At 32.8% G+C, this 16,658-nt stretch overlaps 1 protein-coding gene across 4 annotated transcripts in view; it reads left to right on the top strand.

Moving 5' to 3' along the window:
- LOC113499827 (protein goliath) overlaps positions 1–16,658 on the top strand; it is a 55,097-nt gene that overhangs the window by 13,130 nt on the left and 25,309 nt on the right. For all 4 annotated transcript variants that reach the window (XM_026880376.1, XM_026880377.1, XM_026880379.1 and 1 more), the window contains exon 2: positions 12,088–12,285. In XM_026880376.1, coding sequence (XP_026736177.1) covers positions 12,088–12,285 — 198 coding nt within the window. The remainder of the gene's footprint in view (positions 1–12,087; positions 12,286–16,658) is intronic.

Raw genomic sequence — 16,658 nt, 5'->3', positions numbered from 1 at the left:
TAATTGAATGAGTATAAAGTTACAAACAGAAGTGATTTAATATGATACATCTGATTAGTTACTTAATAGATAATTAGATGTTAGAGGCCAGTGATCTACTCTGCAGATCAAATTGAACCTTAATCCTAAGGCTTATGACTTTTATTTCCGTGGATTTTTGGTAACCTAATGTGAATCTTCGGGTTATGTTACTCTAATTGAAATTTAAATATAGAACACTAACGGAAGTAAAAAATAAATCTTTGCGGTCTTGCCAGATTAGAAACAGTTAAAATTACACTATATTATGCATAAAAAGCCAAGAAAAACCTATGCTATTAAATAAATAGTAAATAATAAAAGTAAATATTTATTTTATTTATTCTTCATGTTTCATTGTTTATTGTTTACAATCGGCAATAAATCTGGATTATACAGTTAAGTATTATTATAAAACTAGCTGTTGCCCGCGACTTCGTCCCCGTGGGTAGAAGATATAAGTTATGATTTAAGATTTACGGTTATGAACCTGCCCGGTTTTTTTTTCACATTTTCCATTGTATCTTAGCTCCTATTAGTCGCAGCGTGATGGTTTATAGCCTAAAGCCTTCCTCGATTAATGCTCTATTCAACACAAAAAGAATTTTTCAATTTGGACCAGTAGTTCCTGAGATTAGCGCGTTCAAACAAACAAACAAACTCTTCTGCTTTATATATTAGTATAGATTAATAGTCATTGTTGTTTTTCATTATTTTTTGCTACAATTATTAATTTATTACCTATGTACCTTTATTGTTGTATGAATAAATTAATTATGTTACGTTGCAAATAAGTACTTACCATAACTATTATAGACTAAAATAAAATTTTGACGCCATGTTTTTACAAACCCACTTTAGAGTGCCCTCTATTCAAAAGACTGCAAGCCTAAATTGAATTATACTTTTTTATTTTAAGAATCTTTTTTTAGAAAAAGATAAACTATTATTAAATTTTTTATCATGTATTAAATATCAATCTAATATTAATTAATTTCAAAGAATAATATTATCCAGCCAGTGTGCGTGCTACGGCGGAAATGTACGCAACTATTTGACATTGCGATCACAATTACATAATATTGATATGGCATTCTGCTTAATACGTAGGTCTCTATAAAATAAATATAATAAAAGATATCTACAAACAATGTACACAAGTAGGTAAGGACTTTTTTGTTTTCATTAAAAAAAATCATGTTGCAATACGTAGATTCTGTTTGAGAAGTTCTTTTTCTTAAATTCATAAAATAAGTCATCTAACCATCGATTAAAATGACATGCACACGGCGCCATCTTTAAAAACTTGAACGTTGAATTTTCCAAGTACACAAAGACCAATAGTTATTTAAATATGATAATCATTCCAATATGCATAATAGAAATTGACGGATAAGCTGATAAGGGCATTACACTTCAATTCACTTTTAGGTCGACTTGTGTTGACGTTGGATTCAATAGAATAACAAAGTCACTTCGCTTTAAGGTTACCGAGAGGATAATCAAACATGTCTTGTAAATAATTGTATTACAAGTTGTTTACACTATTTATTTTATTTTTCGATTTACTGATCGTATTACTGATCTACGTTACTTCAGGATTGTTAATAATAACAGATTTCTTTTTGTTTTTCACAACTGCCAAAAGTGGTCCATAATGTTTTAGAGTTAATTCAGTTTTGTGTATGCATCTCCTTTGTCTTTTGATGCCTTAAGCGTTTTCATTGGTATCTGGTATCGAGTGAAACTGGCTATACTTATTATTTTTTCTATAAATGTGCATACTGAGACATTTATCAATATTCTGATGGGTAGTAAAGACTATAGTATTTTTATATTTATCAGTATTCGACGAAATTACCAATATCAATTCAAACCAGTCATGCGTATATAATATATCCCCTAACAAGCAAGTAAGTAATGATCTGTTAAATATAAAAAGCAAATACTTCTACAAACACCTTTGTTATGAGAAAACCGTGCGGTAAACAAATATATTACAGATCACATACTTGACAAACAATCGATTTGCTAGTACGTATGTACTTATTAAGTTGACGTGGACCCTTTGTGCATGAGGCAACAAGCTCTCGACACCTGACGACTTTAGCCTGCGACGACGCGAGGCGTACTAACCATGTACTAACGAACCTCTATAGTTTTCCAAGATGCGAACTTATGTTCGAACATTTTTGAATTTTAAGGACTGGCCGAAAATAAGTGTTATGTTTTCTGGGGTGTGTGTGTTTCTTTTTCTTAAAACCATTTTTTTATTTGTACAAGGCATTGTTTTACTTCGTATGCCAGTTATATTATTTTGTCGTTCGAGAGGGTTTACCGCCAAGTCTTCAAATAATATTGTTGTTGTTGTGGAATTATCTTCCACACCCGATGTTAGTCTGTAAGGTATATGTCTATGGGCCTTAGTAGCCTGATAATAAAATAAAATAATAAATTACTTTAAAACGTAGAGGTACGTAGGTCTTTTGGTAAGGTGAACAATAATATATAGTTTTAAGTTAATTAATTGGATAGTCGATATCATAATATGATTATTCATGATAGGTATGATATAAAAGTACATAAGTTCTAAAGGGACAAGATTCGTACCGACGAAGTACCGCATACATAATAAAGTATTCAGGGTTCGTCTTGTAATTTTAAATTTGGATATGACGGCGCGGATGTTATGGCGTGCTTGTTGAATAAACATCAGCCCTCAAGGTTTCATCTGTTGTTTGACAGACAGACAGACTTGACCACCTTTGTTTCGTTTCTTAGTAGATAGGGCTAGTTATTTTGTGTCCGTTACCTAACTCTACAAGTGAAAATTCTAGATTTTCTTTATGCTAATCGTTTTAAATGTTACGTCAGAGTCAAGTCTATTGTCAAGCCTTATGATTTATGGATAATAAATTATCTTTTTAATTACTACCTTCTACCTATTTAATTAAAACATTAACTATTGTTTATAATGTTTTTAGAATTAAGCGCATTCGAAGAGACTAGAATAATTTTTTAAGACCTACACGACCTATTCATTATGTAACTTAGAGAAAAATAGCATAACATTAGTTTAAAGGTATGAAAAAAGTCAAGACCATGGTAAACTTTGTATTTAAAAACTTATAATGGCAAGCAAATTAAAAAAAAGTACTTTAAAAGTTTGGAAATCACTTTGACGCTTCTGAAATCAAATTAGTTTATTTTTTCGCGTTTAAATAAAACATATTGAATTTAATAAGTTACGGTTTATAACAGCATAAAAATTGAAACCATTCTCAATTCGGTTAATAATACTTGGCTGTGGCACTGCCGTGCCCTCAGATACATTTTTGTTAAATAAGAAGTACTTTCTTAAACTCAGTTTACCTGAAGGTTGGTCATAATCCAGATTTAAGATATTGCGATCAAAGGATGTAATTGTGGGCACGTAATTAATTTTCCAAGTTATTTGATAACGAGCTAGTGAAAGCTGTTTTCATTAGAGAGACGTTATTAATTAGGGAACTAATTGGAATTATTTCTAGCAATTTAAGGAATTACTTGTTAAATTAATACTGCTTATAGAATTTACTGGTATTGAGGATTATGTATGTAGTACGTTTTCCAAAATTTTGTTCAAGTTAGCGTTCTATTTATAGGTATACATATAAATTGAAGAATTTCAAAGCAAAACCTGTTACACTTAGTTTTTTTTTATGTCACGCTTGAAATTTTCTTAAAAACTCAATTTTCATTTGTAAATCGTACTTCATATTTAAGTTTTGTTTATTCACATTCGACTGTGTGTACTATAAATTGACATAAATTATGTTTTATTAGCTTTTATCAGCTAAAAAATTAAAAGAAAATTTCTTGTTACGAAACTATTTTCTGTGAACCTTTCACAGAAACGAAAAAAAAATATCTTAGTGCAATCAGGAAAATAAACCGGAATCATTTATCCTGTTTTTAATTATCTGTCACGTCTAATAATATAATGAATCCTGGCTGCGTTAAGCATAATTAATGAAAGGCAATATCTCTTTATTATCAAAGGACGTAATAGCCTTCATTTATAAGCATTTTAATTATTCAATCGTATTCGTAAACCAATTAGAATATCGGTGCAAGGGCATCCAATGTCTCGCATTTATCATCTTTTGTAAGGACAACAATTGTTCTGGAGATTCAAATTAATATAGCTATGTATTACTAATTTAAAAAAAGGCTGGTATGTTTACATTGCAAGGTAAATAGTGCCTACAGACAGAGTATTGAATCATTTGACTGCCAAGCCAATTTTCATGTACAGATGCAGAAAATTTATTCTAAATTCTAATCCAGGACTATTTGTATTGTGGCCGCTACATGCAGTGTAGTGCGCCATTTTGCCTGCCCAATTGCTCCATCCTATAAGCTTTACATGTGTAAGGGTATACGGGCAGACTAATCAAAGATGTTAGAGGTTTACAACTATATATGTATCTATTCCGCCCTTATCTTTATTCGAATACCAAGAAAATAATTTTGAAAAACTTGTATGTTGTTATGAAAATTATTAAAATAATAAAAAAGTATCAATCTAAGAAAATTCTCTTAGTTCGATATCTTTCCCAATAAGTCTATTTTCGACTCACCAATGCCCATCGACTTTAGCAATAGCAAACAAAAAATATAATTCTACAGTTAAACCGTCTTGACGTAATAAAACGAGAAAATTTAGCCTTGATCTCAATGAACTAATCTTAAGATTAGAAACCAGTTTCTTTAATCACTACAATGTATTTAGTATTGCGATAATTATAATCGGTTCTTGTTCCTAATTCAGCTTTCGATTGTCGACTGATTAAGGACAATCATATCTAGGTGATTGGAATTTTGATTAAGTAAAAAAATAATTAGTAACGTCACTACACTTGATTATTTAACACGGTTCCTAAATTATAATATTGATGCTATGTTTCTATTGTACACGGAAAGACAGCGTGAATCAGAGTGTTGCTGGGGTGTGTTGCGCAACATCTGCTTAACTAAAACACTCAAGACATTTTTTGACAAACCAAAAGTGTCACTTGGCATCAAATAAAAAAAAACAGGTTTTAAAAAGACAAAATTGTAAATCGAAATCTGAATATTATGCGTTTGAAAGAAACGTCTACTTATTGTCAAAGGGAAAACAATTGACCACGTCAGACGTGTAGTTTATCATCATCATTTTTAATCGTGACCAACAACTGGATATATCCTTTGGTTTCCCCATTCCTTTCGGTCATTTATTCCCATCCTGCTTTCGCTAACCTTCTTACATTACACAGCACACAGCACCCTGAGCATAATTCTCGCCTTAGCCGATGTTTATGCCGAGTTTTTCAAACCTTTAAATCCACTCAACTCTTAGGGATCTTTCCATTGTTGGTCATCGAGGAAATGCGACATTATCAGAAGTTTGAACAAGTTTTAGCAACAACTGAAGGTTTTCGTTGATTAGATAAGCAAGACATTCTGATATATATCATGCGTTTATTACTTTAGGTAAAAGTATGTAAAGTGAACTGAATTTAATTATCCGTAATGAGGAAAAATGACTATCATTTGATGACAGGGTGGTTTGCAGATTTTTTTTTAAATTTTCTTTTGGTATGCCGTAACTGGGATATAGCATTTCAGTGTTTTTCATGATAATCTTTTGTACGGGGTTGGATATTTGGTCTATAAGAATAGAGCCTTTACCTTAACTCTGTTAAACTGTCTGTTTGATACGAAAACTTGAGTTTAATTAACAAACTCTTGACTTCGTTTCCTCTTAGTAAATGATGATTTTCGGAAAACGGTCCAAGCCTTGTATTGTAAATAATTGATGTCTGTAAAAGTAATACATTAGTGTATACCTATATATCCACATGTAAAAGTCCCTTTGTTGGTTTTAACCTACCAGGAAGTAGAAGCCTCTCTGGGGAGCTGTACACCTTTTACCCTTGTTCCTGATCCCAAAAAGGGCCCATATCATGCAATAAATAAGTATAAGATAAAGTTGTTTAATGTTCATAGGTTATGTTCAAATAAATTTTATATGACTCCTGAACTAGAATGTTTTTAATGTAACGCCTAGTAGAAATAATATGTCTAGAAGTGATGATAAAAGGTGCAAGTTGAACTTAGACTTTTAGTGCTCTTCAGATAGTTATTACCTGTCAAATTCTTGTACAGTAGTCATTGTATTAATGTTATATTGTGTATGTTATATTATTGCATAAACCACGTTACGCTGTTGACAAATGACGGTCAAGAACATAATTCGGGAAATTAAAAACAAAAGAGGTTCTTAATTATTACTGCAAACTAAAAAAGGGAATAAACAAATGAAGGGATACTTCATTCATTCCAACTTCTCCATTCAAACGCCAACCCAACACACCCAGTCTATTTGTTTTTAAAGGACAAATAACCTATTACAAATCACATTAAATGGGGTCATTGTGAAACAATACCTAGCCTACCTTTATCCAAGATTATATAAAGCAAGAACGAACCCAGTCAGTGGATTACACACTAATTTCTATCCGGCATTGTAACATCGTATCGAAACGCTGTACTACCGGTTACGTCAGCGCTTACCTGGTGATGGAAATTAATTGGTTACACTTGTATAGACTGAGTCGATAACATGCTCATAATTTACAACAATACATTTTTTGGGGTATGTACTTAAGTTAAAAAGCAGATATCAGTAAAACTTACGTACAAAATAATGTCTTAAAATTAATACATTTCTGGCTTAGTTAAACTTAAATGGTGGGTCGAATTGCACGCATTTTATGAGAACTGATAGCATTAAGAACCGGTGTTACGAATGGGATTGTGCCTCGTTATGGGACCGTATAGGCTGGGTAAAAACAAAAATTCTGGCAATAGACATATCGACTCTAGTGTAGTGTGTGTAGTGTAGTACTCATTAAAGTCGATGTGAGTATTGAAATCAGTTTAAAACAGAAAGGAACGTTGATTTTCACTTCACATGCATACACCGGCCTTCTTGATCAGAACGATACTACTATACCAGTCATGATGAATTGTGCCAAGCATTGACTAATTACTGGAGACGATGCACTAGGGTTCAGGTTTAGTCAGTAAGAGTTTGACAAAACCCTCTTTCCCAAGTACATAAAGATTCCCCTGTCTTAACAAAAAAACGGTAATAACTTAGCACAACACGCAATTTCATAATCTATTTTTAGTTATGATAATATTTTTTTTAGATTCATTAATAGGCTTTGCGAAAACAGGTACAATGTAGGTCCCACGCATTCGTTTAGGCGGCTTCACAACTCGCTATCACCGCCTACGCGATAGAACTTAGTTGATTCGTACTTAGATATCACGCCCTGAGGTATTTGTTTAGTAATTGAATTGAGTATTTCACAAATTAATTTGTTAGAACTTGATATTTCTCTTGAATGTTTCTAACTTATTTGCAGTTTGTACCGAGTTTTTAAACTAATAAAAATAAGAAGACTTTATTTAAACGACTCTCGCAGTAACAAGGTAACCCTTTTTATACAATCATTCAAGTCACATGTTCAAATACACAAATATTCTTCCCTTTTGTGAAACCATGCGATTCCAGCCATACCAAGTCAAATTGTCAAATTTTTGACAGTTGTATCGCTGTTGCGTTCATTTCACAACTTTCATATTCGTCCATTTTCTTTCCACTTAACTATTATAGCTATCGATGTTGACATAACATTTATATATGTTTTACACCTCATAAAACTTATCATATTGGATAATAATAAGTTGTTGCTGCACCATAAACTCGCTCTTAATACATAAACTATTGGCTGTAAAGTTATATCGTTATTTTATAGTTTGAGAGCTTGACTCACGTATTCATACGAACAGTCATATGCAAGACACTTGGGTAAGTGCCGTTCTGAAATGTATAATTGTATATCCGTCTCTACATTTCATTTGGAAATGAGAGAGACGGCATGACTGAAAAAGGCAACATTTTGCTGTGCGTCGTTCTTACATACATCTGTAAGGTTTTGTATTAAAAAAAATGAAAAACACTATTCATATAATAAACACGTGAAATTTTCATATACAAGTCTGAAACTGTCTGAATGTCTTCGTTTAATGGAACAAGTTGGTGGATATGATATTTAAGTTTTATTTACTTTATTAAAGTTGAGTATTCTCTGTCTTAGCCAAAGACAAGCGTCACCAACGCCATCTATCTTGATTGAAACACAATTACTATTTTAAATTAGTCACTGTTGTTATCGCTAGTAAATCAATGTTTTGCAATAGCATGAAAATTCATGTCACACAAATCTAGTTTCAGTTTATTGACCCTACCTTATCACAAGATTGAAGTTTGATTATTAATAAAAATCACGGTACAAATGGTTGACCTGGGCCTGTACTATGAGATCTTGAAGTGGGGTTTATTTTAGTGAGACGTCGCTATGCGTCTTCTAGGATGCGGTCATTTTTTTGTGGTGTCAACTATTTTTAATCGATGCAAATTATTTCCTTTACACATAATTATTTTCATTTTTAGGAGACAACAAGTAAACAATTCTAAATCATTTTTTATTGGACGTATAGTACTTAAATATTTATTTTAACACATAATTTATCATCTTTTACTGGTCAACTCGTGACGAATAGTAAAAGTAGAGAATATTTTAAAAACTAGTTAATATCTGACAATAATCATGTATATAAATGAATTAAATTATTGTAACGCCCACAATTCTCAACTTTGTGCAAATAATTATATTTTTAACAAAAATAATACTCATATAAAGAGTTTGGAGTGTGTTTATCAGTGCTATGCTCTGTTCTATATTTGTTTGGCATTCCATCGACTAGATTTAGTTCCATTTGCTAACCGTTGACTGAAATACATCCAATTATGTTAACACAAGATATGAATAAAGGCATTCCTCACTAATGATACGGAAGCACTTCTCACTCAGCGTGTCTTGTCTATTATGTTTTTGATATTCACTAAATGTTATGAATCTTTCATTAACTGAATATTAACACGAAACTACGAAGATAGTACAATTCAAAGATCTTTATATTCATAATTGTAAAGCCTATTTTTTGTGGCTCTTATTGTCAAGATTATTTGTAACTACTATTTTAACACAAGTACTTGTGGTCTTTTTCGTGGGCAATCGCAATTGAGGATAAGAAATCGTACGAACCTTTGCTTAGCTTCGATATTTTCATTATTTATAAGGCAACAGAAATTCATTATCATTTAAAGTTTTAATTCTCTATGTGTCTGGCTGTCACGGTTCTTTAGAGCCTGGTGTCAGACGACCAGACATCGTAACCTGTGTAATAGGGTTAAATATTCATTTTTTGGATACGCAGCCCTCTTAAAATGAAATGACAACTTCCATAATAATAGCTTGTCAGTCACATGACGCCAAACAGTCCATATATCTACAGCTCGAGATTCAATATAACATTTCATATGAGTAACTAGTTCGGTCATTCAGTATTAATTATGTTGACACTTCGAATATTCTACAAACTTCAAATAAGATATTGACCCCAAATTAATTGAATAAAAGTCAACAAGATAGCGGCTTTAATATAACTGTTATTTAACCAATTATTTACACACTTGTTACATACAAAAACACGTAACTATTATGTATTTGTTTCAATGATATATTTCATACACCTCAACAAATATTAATATTATTTTAATGATACCGTAATTTAAATAAAACTTACATACACTTGTAATATTAAAGAATGAATTTAATTATTCCTAATTTGAATAACGGGATTGACATGTTTGTATTCTTTTTTTTTTATATTCAGCCAGTATTTTACTGAGGGGTCTATTATCATAATGCATAAATTAATATAAAAAACCATAAAACGAATATATTACTTTTACGATTCATTCATTTTCCATTATTCAAAATCAAACTATGGCCAATACTTTATTGTAACGCAACAATAAAGTTCTGTACTGTTAAAACAACTTCAATACAAATAAGTAGTTTATTGTAATTGTAAATGTTAGCGATTCATCTTACACCCACATTATGATAAATTGAATAAGAGGTCCACGATCATCGATTTGTTCACAGCAAAGTAATAAATATAAAAACGTGGATCTCAATCAACTTTGAAGAGTAAGGCTTTCAAGGTTTTCTGTTATCAAAGGAAAATAAATATTATATGCACCATCTCGCTCCCACGTCTTGCTTACTTTAATAGACGGTAATAGGCCCCCTAACTCTTTCCATTTATTGTCATTGAAACATTTGAAATGGGAACACAGTAAAGAAAACAAATCCATTTCTGCGTTTGTTTTAGCTTTATTTACAAATCACTGTTTAACCATGCAATGGAATGCATAACATGCTAAATTCTTGTACAGTTGATACATTGAGTAGCCGTTCAATCTCATGCTGTTAATTTCAGAGGTTTTTCCTAAACTAGTGACTGCCTTGCAGTCTTTTTGGTCTGAAATTTGTTTGAATATATTAAAATCTTTCAGTTTACTTTAGTAACTGTGGTAAAAGGTTCAGGTCAGTACTAGATTATGAGTTCAACTCCATTTCCCTTCTTTTCAAGACGACTCACACTTCTCGTCTCAATAGGGCTACTTGACTTAAAAATTGTAAGTAGTCCGTCACAAAACGAAATTTGTCAAACACCTTTTTGAATACGGAAATTCCGTACTTTGTGATATCAAAGTTAATTTTGAAAAATCAATACACCAGCAGTAGAAGAAGCATCCAAGTAAATGTGTGACGTCATCGCAATAACGTCACAATTTCTACAAATCAAGTTATGCAGTCTATTGAACAAGTACTACCGATATTTGAATAAATGCCTGTTATTGACCTAATGTAAATAACTTACACTATTAATTGAGGACATTACATTCACGAGTCGTAGGGCCTCGTTAGACGGCTATAGCTGGTCGATCGGCAGGCTGAGTTGGCGTGATGCCAGTAACGTCTCGAGGCTGCCTAATGCACTAAGGTTTGTTTATTAATTAACTAGCTGTGCCCGCGACTTCGTCCGCGTGGATTTAACGAAGTTAATTAGTTTGGATGTTTTAGAAGTTGGGTACTACATTAAGTAGGTACTTGATTTTTCTAAAATAAATGTAGCCTCAGTTATTCCTTACTACATGAGCTACCTGCCAATAAAAGTCAAAATCGGTTCAGCCATATCACAAATTAGCCAGCCACAAAGACAGACTGACGGACAGAAATTGTATTTTTGTGTGTACCGTATATAATATTCGTAATCATGTAATAAAATACGGTTATTGCAATATCACAACCAACACTTCAAATTTATCGATATGCATAGACTAGCGTTCACAAAGGTAAATATGTGCCTGCGTTTTTTCTAAAATACTGCGGAAAATTGTAACCTGGGATTTTAGCCATGTCTTAAAGTAAGATTTTTGTAGTTTTGGAAAAGACAGCCGCATAGTTCATGACAAAATATTAGAAATACACCTCAGTAGGTAAAACCTAACAAACGGACAAACTGATTTTCTTTCGCCATACAATTAGTCATGGTGATGAGTAACAAAAGATTTTAACTGCTTCCTGTGGTTGACCAGACATGTTTGCTAACTGATAAACTGTGACTACCTATGTAGATGACTACTATTTTCTTGGTCCATAGCATAAGGCTATGTTTGCTTGAGTGCATAGATTAAGTATTAGGATGGTTGCTCAATATGTCTTTTGAAATGTGAAGAACTTTCAGCTTTTAACTTAACTTCATAAGATTGTTCTGCATTGATACTAATAAGACGTATTCTTTTTCTTTCCTTATATCTTATGGTAATATTCTATCCTATCTCAGCGCAAACGTAAATCTAGAGAAGGAACAATCATTAATCATCAGACTTGATCCGAAACTTGGGAATGTTTCCGGATTCCAGATTAAGAAATCCCAATTACCCTCACGAAGTTTTTCTTCAGCAATTTCCTTAAAAAAAAACTCCTCTTTAGACTAAAAATATTTAATAAGCATTTACTTGTTGCTTAATTATTACATTTTCTTCTTTCACAGTCAGGGAAATACGGCGAAGGTTTCATTGGGTCTTCGAGGGGGATAGCAGTACACGTGCGAGGAAAGGGGGCGGTTAACGAGCGGGACCACACCGGGTGCACGTGGCCGTTGCTGTCCACTGCAGCCCCCAACGATCCCCTGCCCAGCGAGCCCTGGGTCGCGGTCATCAAGAGAGGCAGCTGTAATTTTGAAATCAAGGTAAGATCATCAGCCTTCTCTCCACTAAATCAAATTTGGGACCAAAATTTGGGTATGACCAGTGGCATCACAAATGTTATACCTAGACCTAAAACTTAGGCCCAATCCTACTAATATTAAATACGAAAGTTAGTATATATGGGAACATCCATATAATATATAGTTAGTCAGAAATATTTGTTCCCGTGGGATCATTTTCGATTTATAGTGGATGAGGCCGCGGGCAACAGCTAGGCCAAAATAATTGGAAAAAGTCATGAAGAAAAGATTATCTGTACAAATCAGAAGCATCAAAATGTATATAGATTTAACTAGAACAGCTATATAGATAATAACTCTTTAAGTACAAGTAAACTATAAGTCCTTGTACTTGCTAATCACTGCTCAACTCGCTAACGATGTTTCAAGTAGTTAGACTGGCAGTCCATGGAACTCCAAATAGGTATTACATCTCAGTCTAGACTAACTTGCAAACAGGACTTTAGGTGCTTTATAATACTAAGTATCTAAGCCCGTGGTTTAAAGCAGAATTAGGTACTCTAGAATCTTCTTTGGTACTGATTTTGAATTTCATCTAGTTCTCGATTTGTCCTGAATTGGTATCAATGAATGCAATCAAACCAAGATGGAGTAGCGAGTGTTATCAGTCGTTGTCTGTCGATCAAACTTAGTTCGGACTTGTGCCACTACATGAATTGGCGCTAGTATCGGCTTCAAGAATATCAACTCAATCTCAATTCAATTTGGCAACGGTAATCGATTCATTTTCAATTTGGGAACTTTAGATCAAAGCTTGGATCATGATCAAGAAAATGTAAATAATTTTAATTAACAACAACTGAAAGGGGAATCAGAAACTATATTTTAGAATTCGATCTGCTGTATTTCCTCATGGATTATCAAAGACATAGGTACATAGCAGACTATCAAACCACTACACTTCAGCGATAAAATAAAGAAGAAACCATTGAGCACAAAAGTCTCACAGAACCTATCTAACAGCTTGACCTATACACATTAATTATACTATTCGTTAATTAAATCTGTCATCAACAAACAGGACATAATAAATTTCAGATATACCTAAACGTAAACTAATATTCCAGTCTAGACTCTGAGTTCGGACGCGCTTGATAAGAAACTAGACAAAATGGCCCTGTCACCTACACGATGAAGGAGCAACCTACATCATTGGAATGAACATAAATAACACTAAATTATTTCTGTCCCAAATATAGTTATATAACCTCATACCATGATCCCTATATTCAGAATTGTTCACGTTGAGTAAGCGAGATGACGCTACACGCAGTATAGCTCGCTGTCTCTTTTCCACAATAGAAACAGTCCTGTTTTGATTGATCGTGGTACCGGAATTATATTTAGAAGATGTATGTTTTAATATTTTTTAGTTATATTTAGTACAAAAGCGTTATAGAATTGTATTTTCTTGACACTATGATTGGATGTGATTAAATCGCCTCCGAAAACGCTGTTTAGTATTATAGAATGGACGTATATCAGCTAGTCTGGTTTTCATTATAAAACTAGCTGTTGCCTGCGTGATAGGTAGGTAGGATAGGTAATAGGTAAACTACTTTATCTCTTAAGTTGGATCAAGCTGCACACAGTGTGCAAAATTTGATAGAAATCCGTAAAGCAGTTTAGGAGCACATTACGGACAAACAACGTGACACATCATTTTTAAGAAGATGTCATTCAATTAGTACTTTTTGATAAAAGAAAGGAATACTTAGTTAACGCATCCTGATTGATTGCGGTGGCAAATAACCTGACAAGTTCTCAATTAATTACGTAAATACTTTTTAGAATCAAGGTGTTAATAACTTGTGACGAATTATAAACTAAACTTGTGAAATAATTTCGTTAATTACGTTTCCAGTTAATTATCCCTCTAGAAAGTTATGATTATAGTAGAAAAACAATATTAAAATTAACTTACCTTCTTCGATAATGTTGTCTTAAAGTGCATTGTGGAAATTTTCAAATGGCTTTGACCAAAAAGACTTTTTTTTGTGTCGTCACCTGACCGTATTTTTGCCACTAGCCTGAATGTATAAAAAAAATAACTAAACAGTTGAAATTTTCCAAAATCATGTATTTTAGTTGCCGCTAACACAAAAAAGGTTAAACAACGTTGGAACAATCATACATTCGATTGGGAAACGTTGTCTAAAGAAAAAATATGTCCAAAAAACCCTTAGTATAGCAAGTTCGAACCGCACTTAACCGGTTTTCATTCAAATATGGCCTCACGTCGCCAAAACCACACCTTTATTATTTCCCACTTCCCCTAATATAAAAGATTGATCACTCTTTATCAGTAATATTGACTGTAAATATCCCCATTATATCTCAATATCTTAATATCCCTTCATTTTATGAATATTAATAATACACAATATAATACATACGTAGATCAACTGCGCTTGCAATAAAATGATAACAAACCGTTTGGTTCTGTGATATTTGGATGATAACAAAGAAAAGTTAATGCTATGATAATATGTTGTAGTTTATTGGGTATAGTTGCTAAGCTAACACCTGGTTTCGAGAATAAACTGCTGTCATTCAACGTTCTAACGCAAACCAGGAATAATAAAGTCTTGCTTATTCATTAAAAAGAAAAGAAATACACTGCAATTAAATTATGATAGCACTTACAATCGCCATACTTGGCTGGTTTGACAATTTTAGTTTTTAAAATTTATCCGTACTTCGATAAAAAAAACATCTGGATTAATTTAGTCATGTCCCTACGAAAGTATTATTCTTCCTATTAAATGTGATATATGAGTAACCTTTTTTTCATCGATCGTCCTTAAACGATTTCATTTTTTTAATTGTTTTGTACATAAATAACCATTATCATCAAAAACATATTCTATTACTTTGTCATTAGATGAAAAAATCCATATTTTTTATCATAAATTTCATAAAATCCCATTGACTGTCAGAACCCGATGCGAAGCAGCATTACTCCTCTCCAATATACCGTAACTTGTAAGAGCTGAACCACCGCTAGCTTCCGAGATTTCCCTGTCAGTGTTAATCTTAGTATTTAACGGTATCTTACTCTAAATGCTTCTCTACTTACAGCAGATTAACACTGCCGTCCGTTACAAACGGTCTGTACAATAATTGTGAAATATTCTAGAGCAGGCTGTCAATCGAAAATTATCCCACGGGAATATAAAATCGAGATAAAAACTCCTGTGTGTTAATCCAAGAATGAACTATCTGTGTACCAAGTATCGTCTTCTTCCGTTCAGTGGTTTTTGCTTAAAATAGTACCAAATATTTAAACTTTCACGTTATTATTAGATTTTTTTTAAATTATTCTTTTTATTTTGTAGGACACGTAGGGATGGTAGGGTATGTAGGATAAGTCTTGTCATTTAGGAGTCAACATAGCTAAATGCTGCCTAAATCGATAGCTTCAGCGAGTAAATTTGCGATTTATAATGTTCGTGAAGCCTCTAGACATACGTAAGCGCTAAAAAAGAAAAAGTCCAAAAGTTAAAAATCAAAGTTTGTCATATAACATTTTACGCGTAGAACGAGACAGAATTGCCAAACTTACTAGAATCAAACAAATCAATAACACAGCTAACGAGTTTTTGCAGTTAGGTTTTCACTAGAGATGCCTAACGAGACAGTGATTGTATTTAAGCACCGATTTCAAATCTGAAAACAGATATAATCACGTACCCAAACCACAACTATTCTTCAATAACGCTCTTATCAACTTATAAATGCCAGATAGAATATTTTCCCGCATTATTTTTCTAACAAAACGTAATCAATGTCACCCAAGCGAAAGCCCGTGCAATCCGAAGTGGCTGGACCACTGGGTCGCTCAAATGTCACCCTGGATAAATGTCAAGCAGAAATGTATTTCTCATCAGACTTGCTGTGTGGGTGGAAGTCCCACAAGCATCTATATAAATGGAATGTACAGGTGATTTTGATCTCATCATTAAAAAAAAATTGTTCTTAGTCGATTAAAGTCAAGCAACTAGAGTCAGTAATATAACGTTTTAAAAGTGCCTGAGATACGGCCTATTTGAAATAAAAACTTTTTGATTTTGATTGATTTTGAAGATATATTTTTTAATACATCTTGTTTTGCTTGAAATTTGGCTTTATAAGCTTACTTTCCAAAAGTTGAAATTGACTGAATATCACGGTATTTTTCTTGGAGCAACTGCCTACTTTTTACTCTGATCACAGTTAGACTGTCAGAATTTCCATGACTAACGACCATTAAAGATCAACCTATAACAATAGGGATGATGACAATTGTTTTTTGCAGTGTCCGTCTTGTAGTTTTTTGGATACGTATTTTTTAA

Source organism: Trichoplusia ni, chromosome 13, assembly GCF_003590095.1.
Source record: "Trichoplusia ni isolate ovarian cell line Hi5 chromosome 13, tn1, whole genome shotgun sequence".
In the NCBI taxonomy this organism is placed as follows: domain Eukaryota; kingdom Metazoa; phylum Arthropoda; class Insecta; order Lepidoptera; family Noctuidae; genus Trichoplusia; species Trichoplusia ni.
Note: the sequence above shows the minus strand (reverse complement) of the source record. Positions and strands in the feature narration are given on the sequence as shown.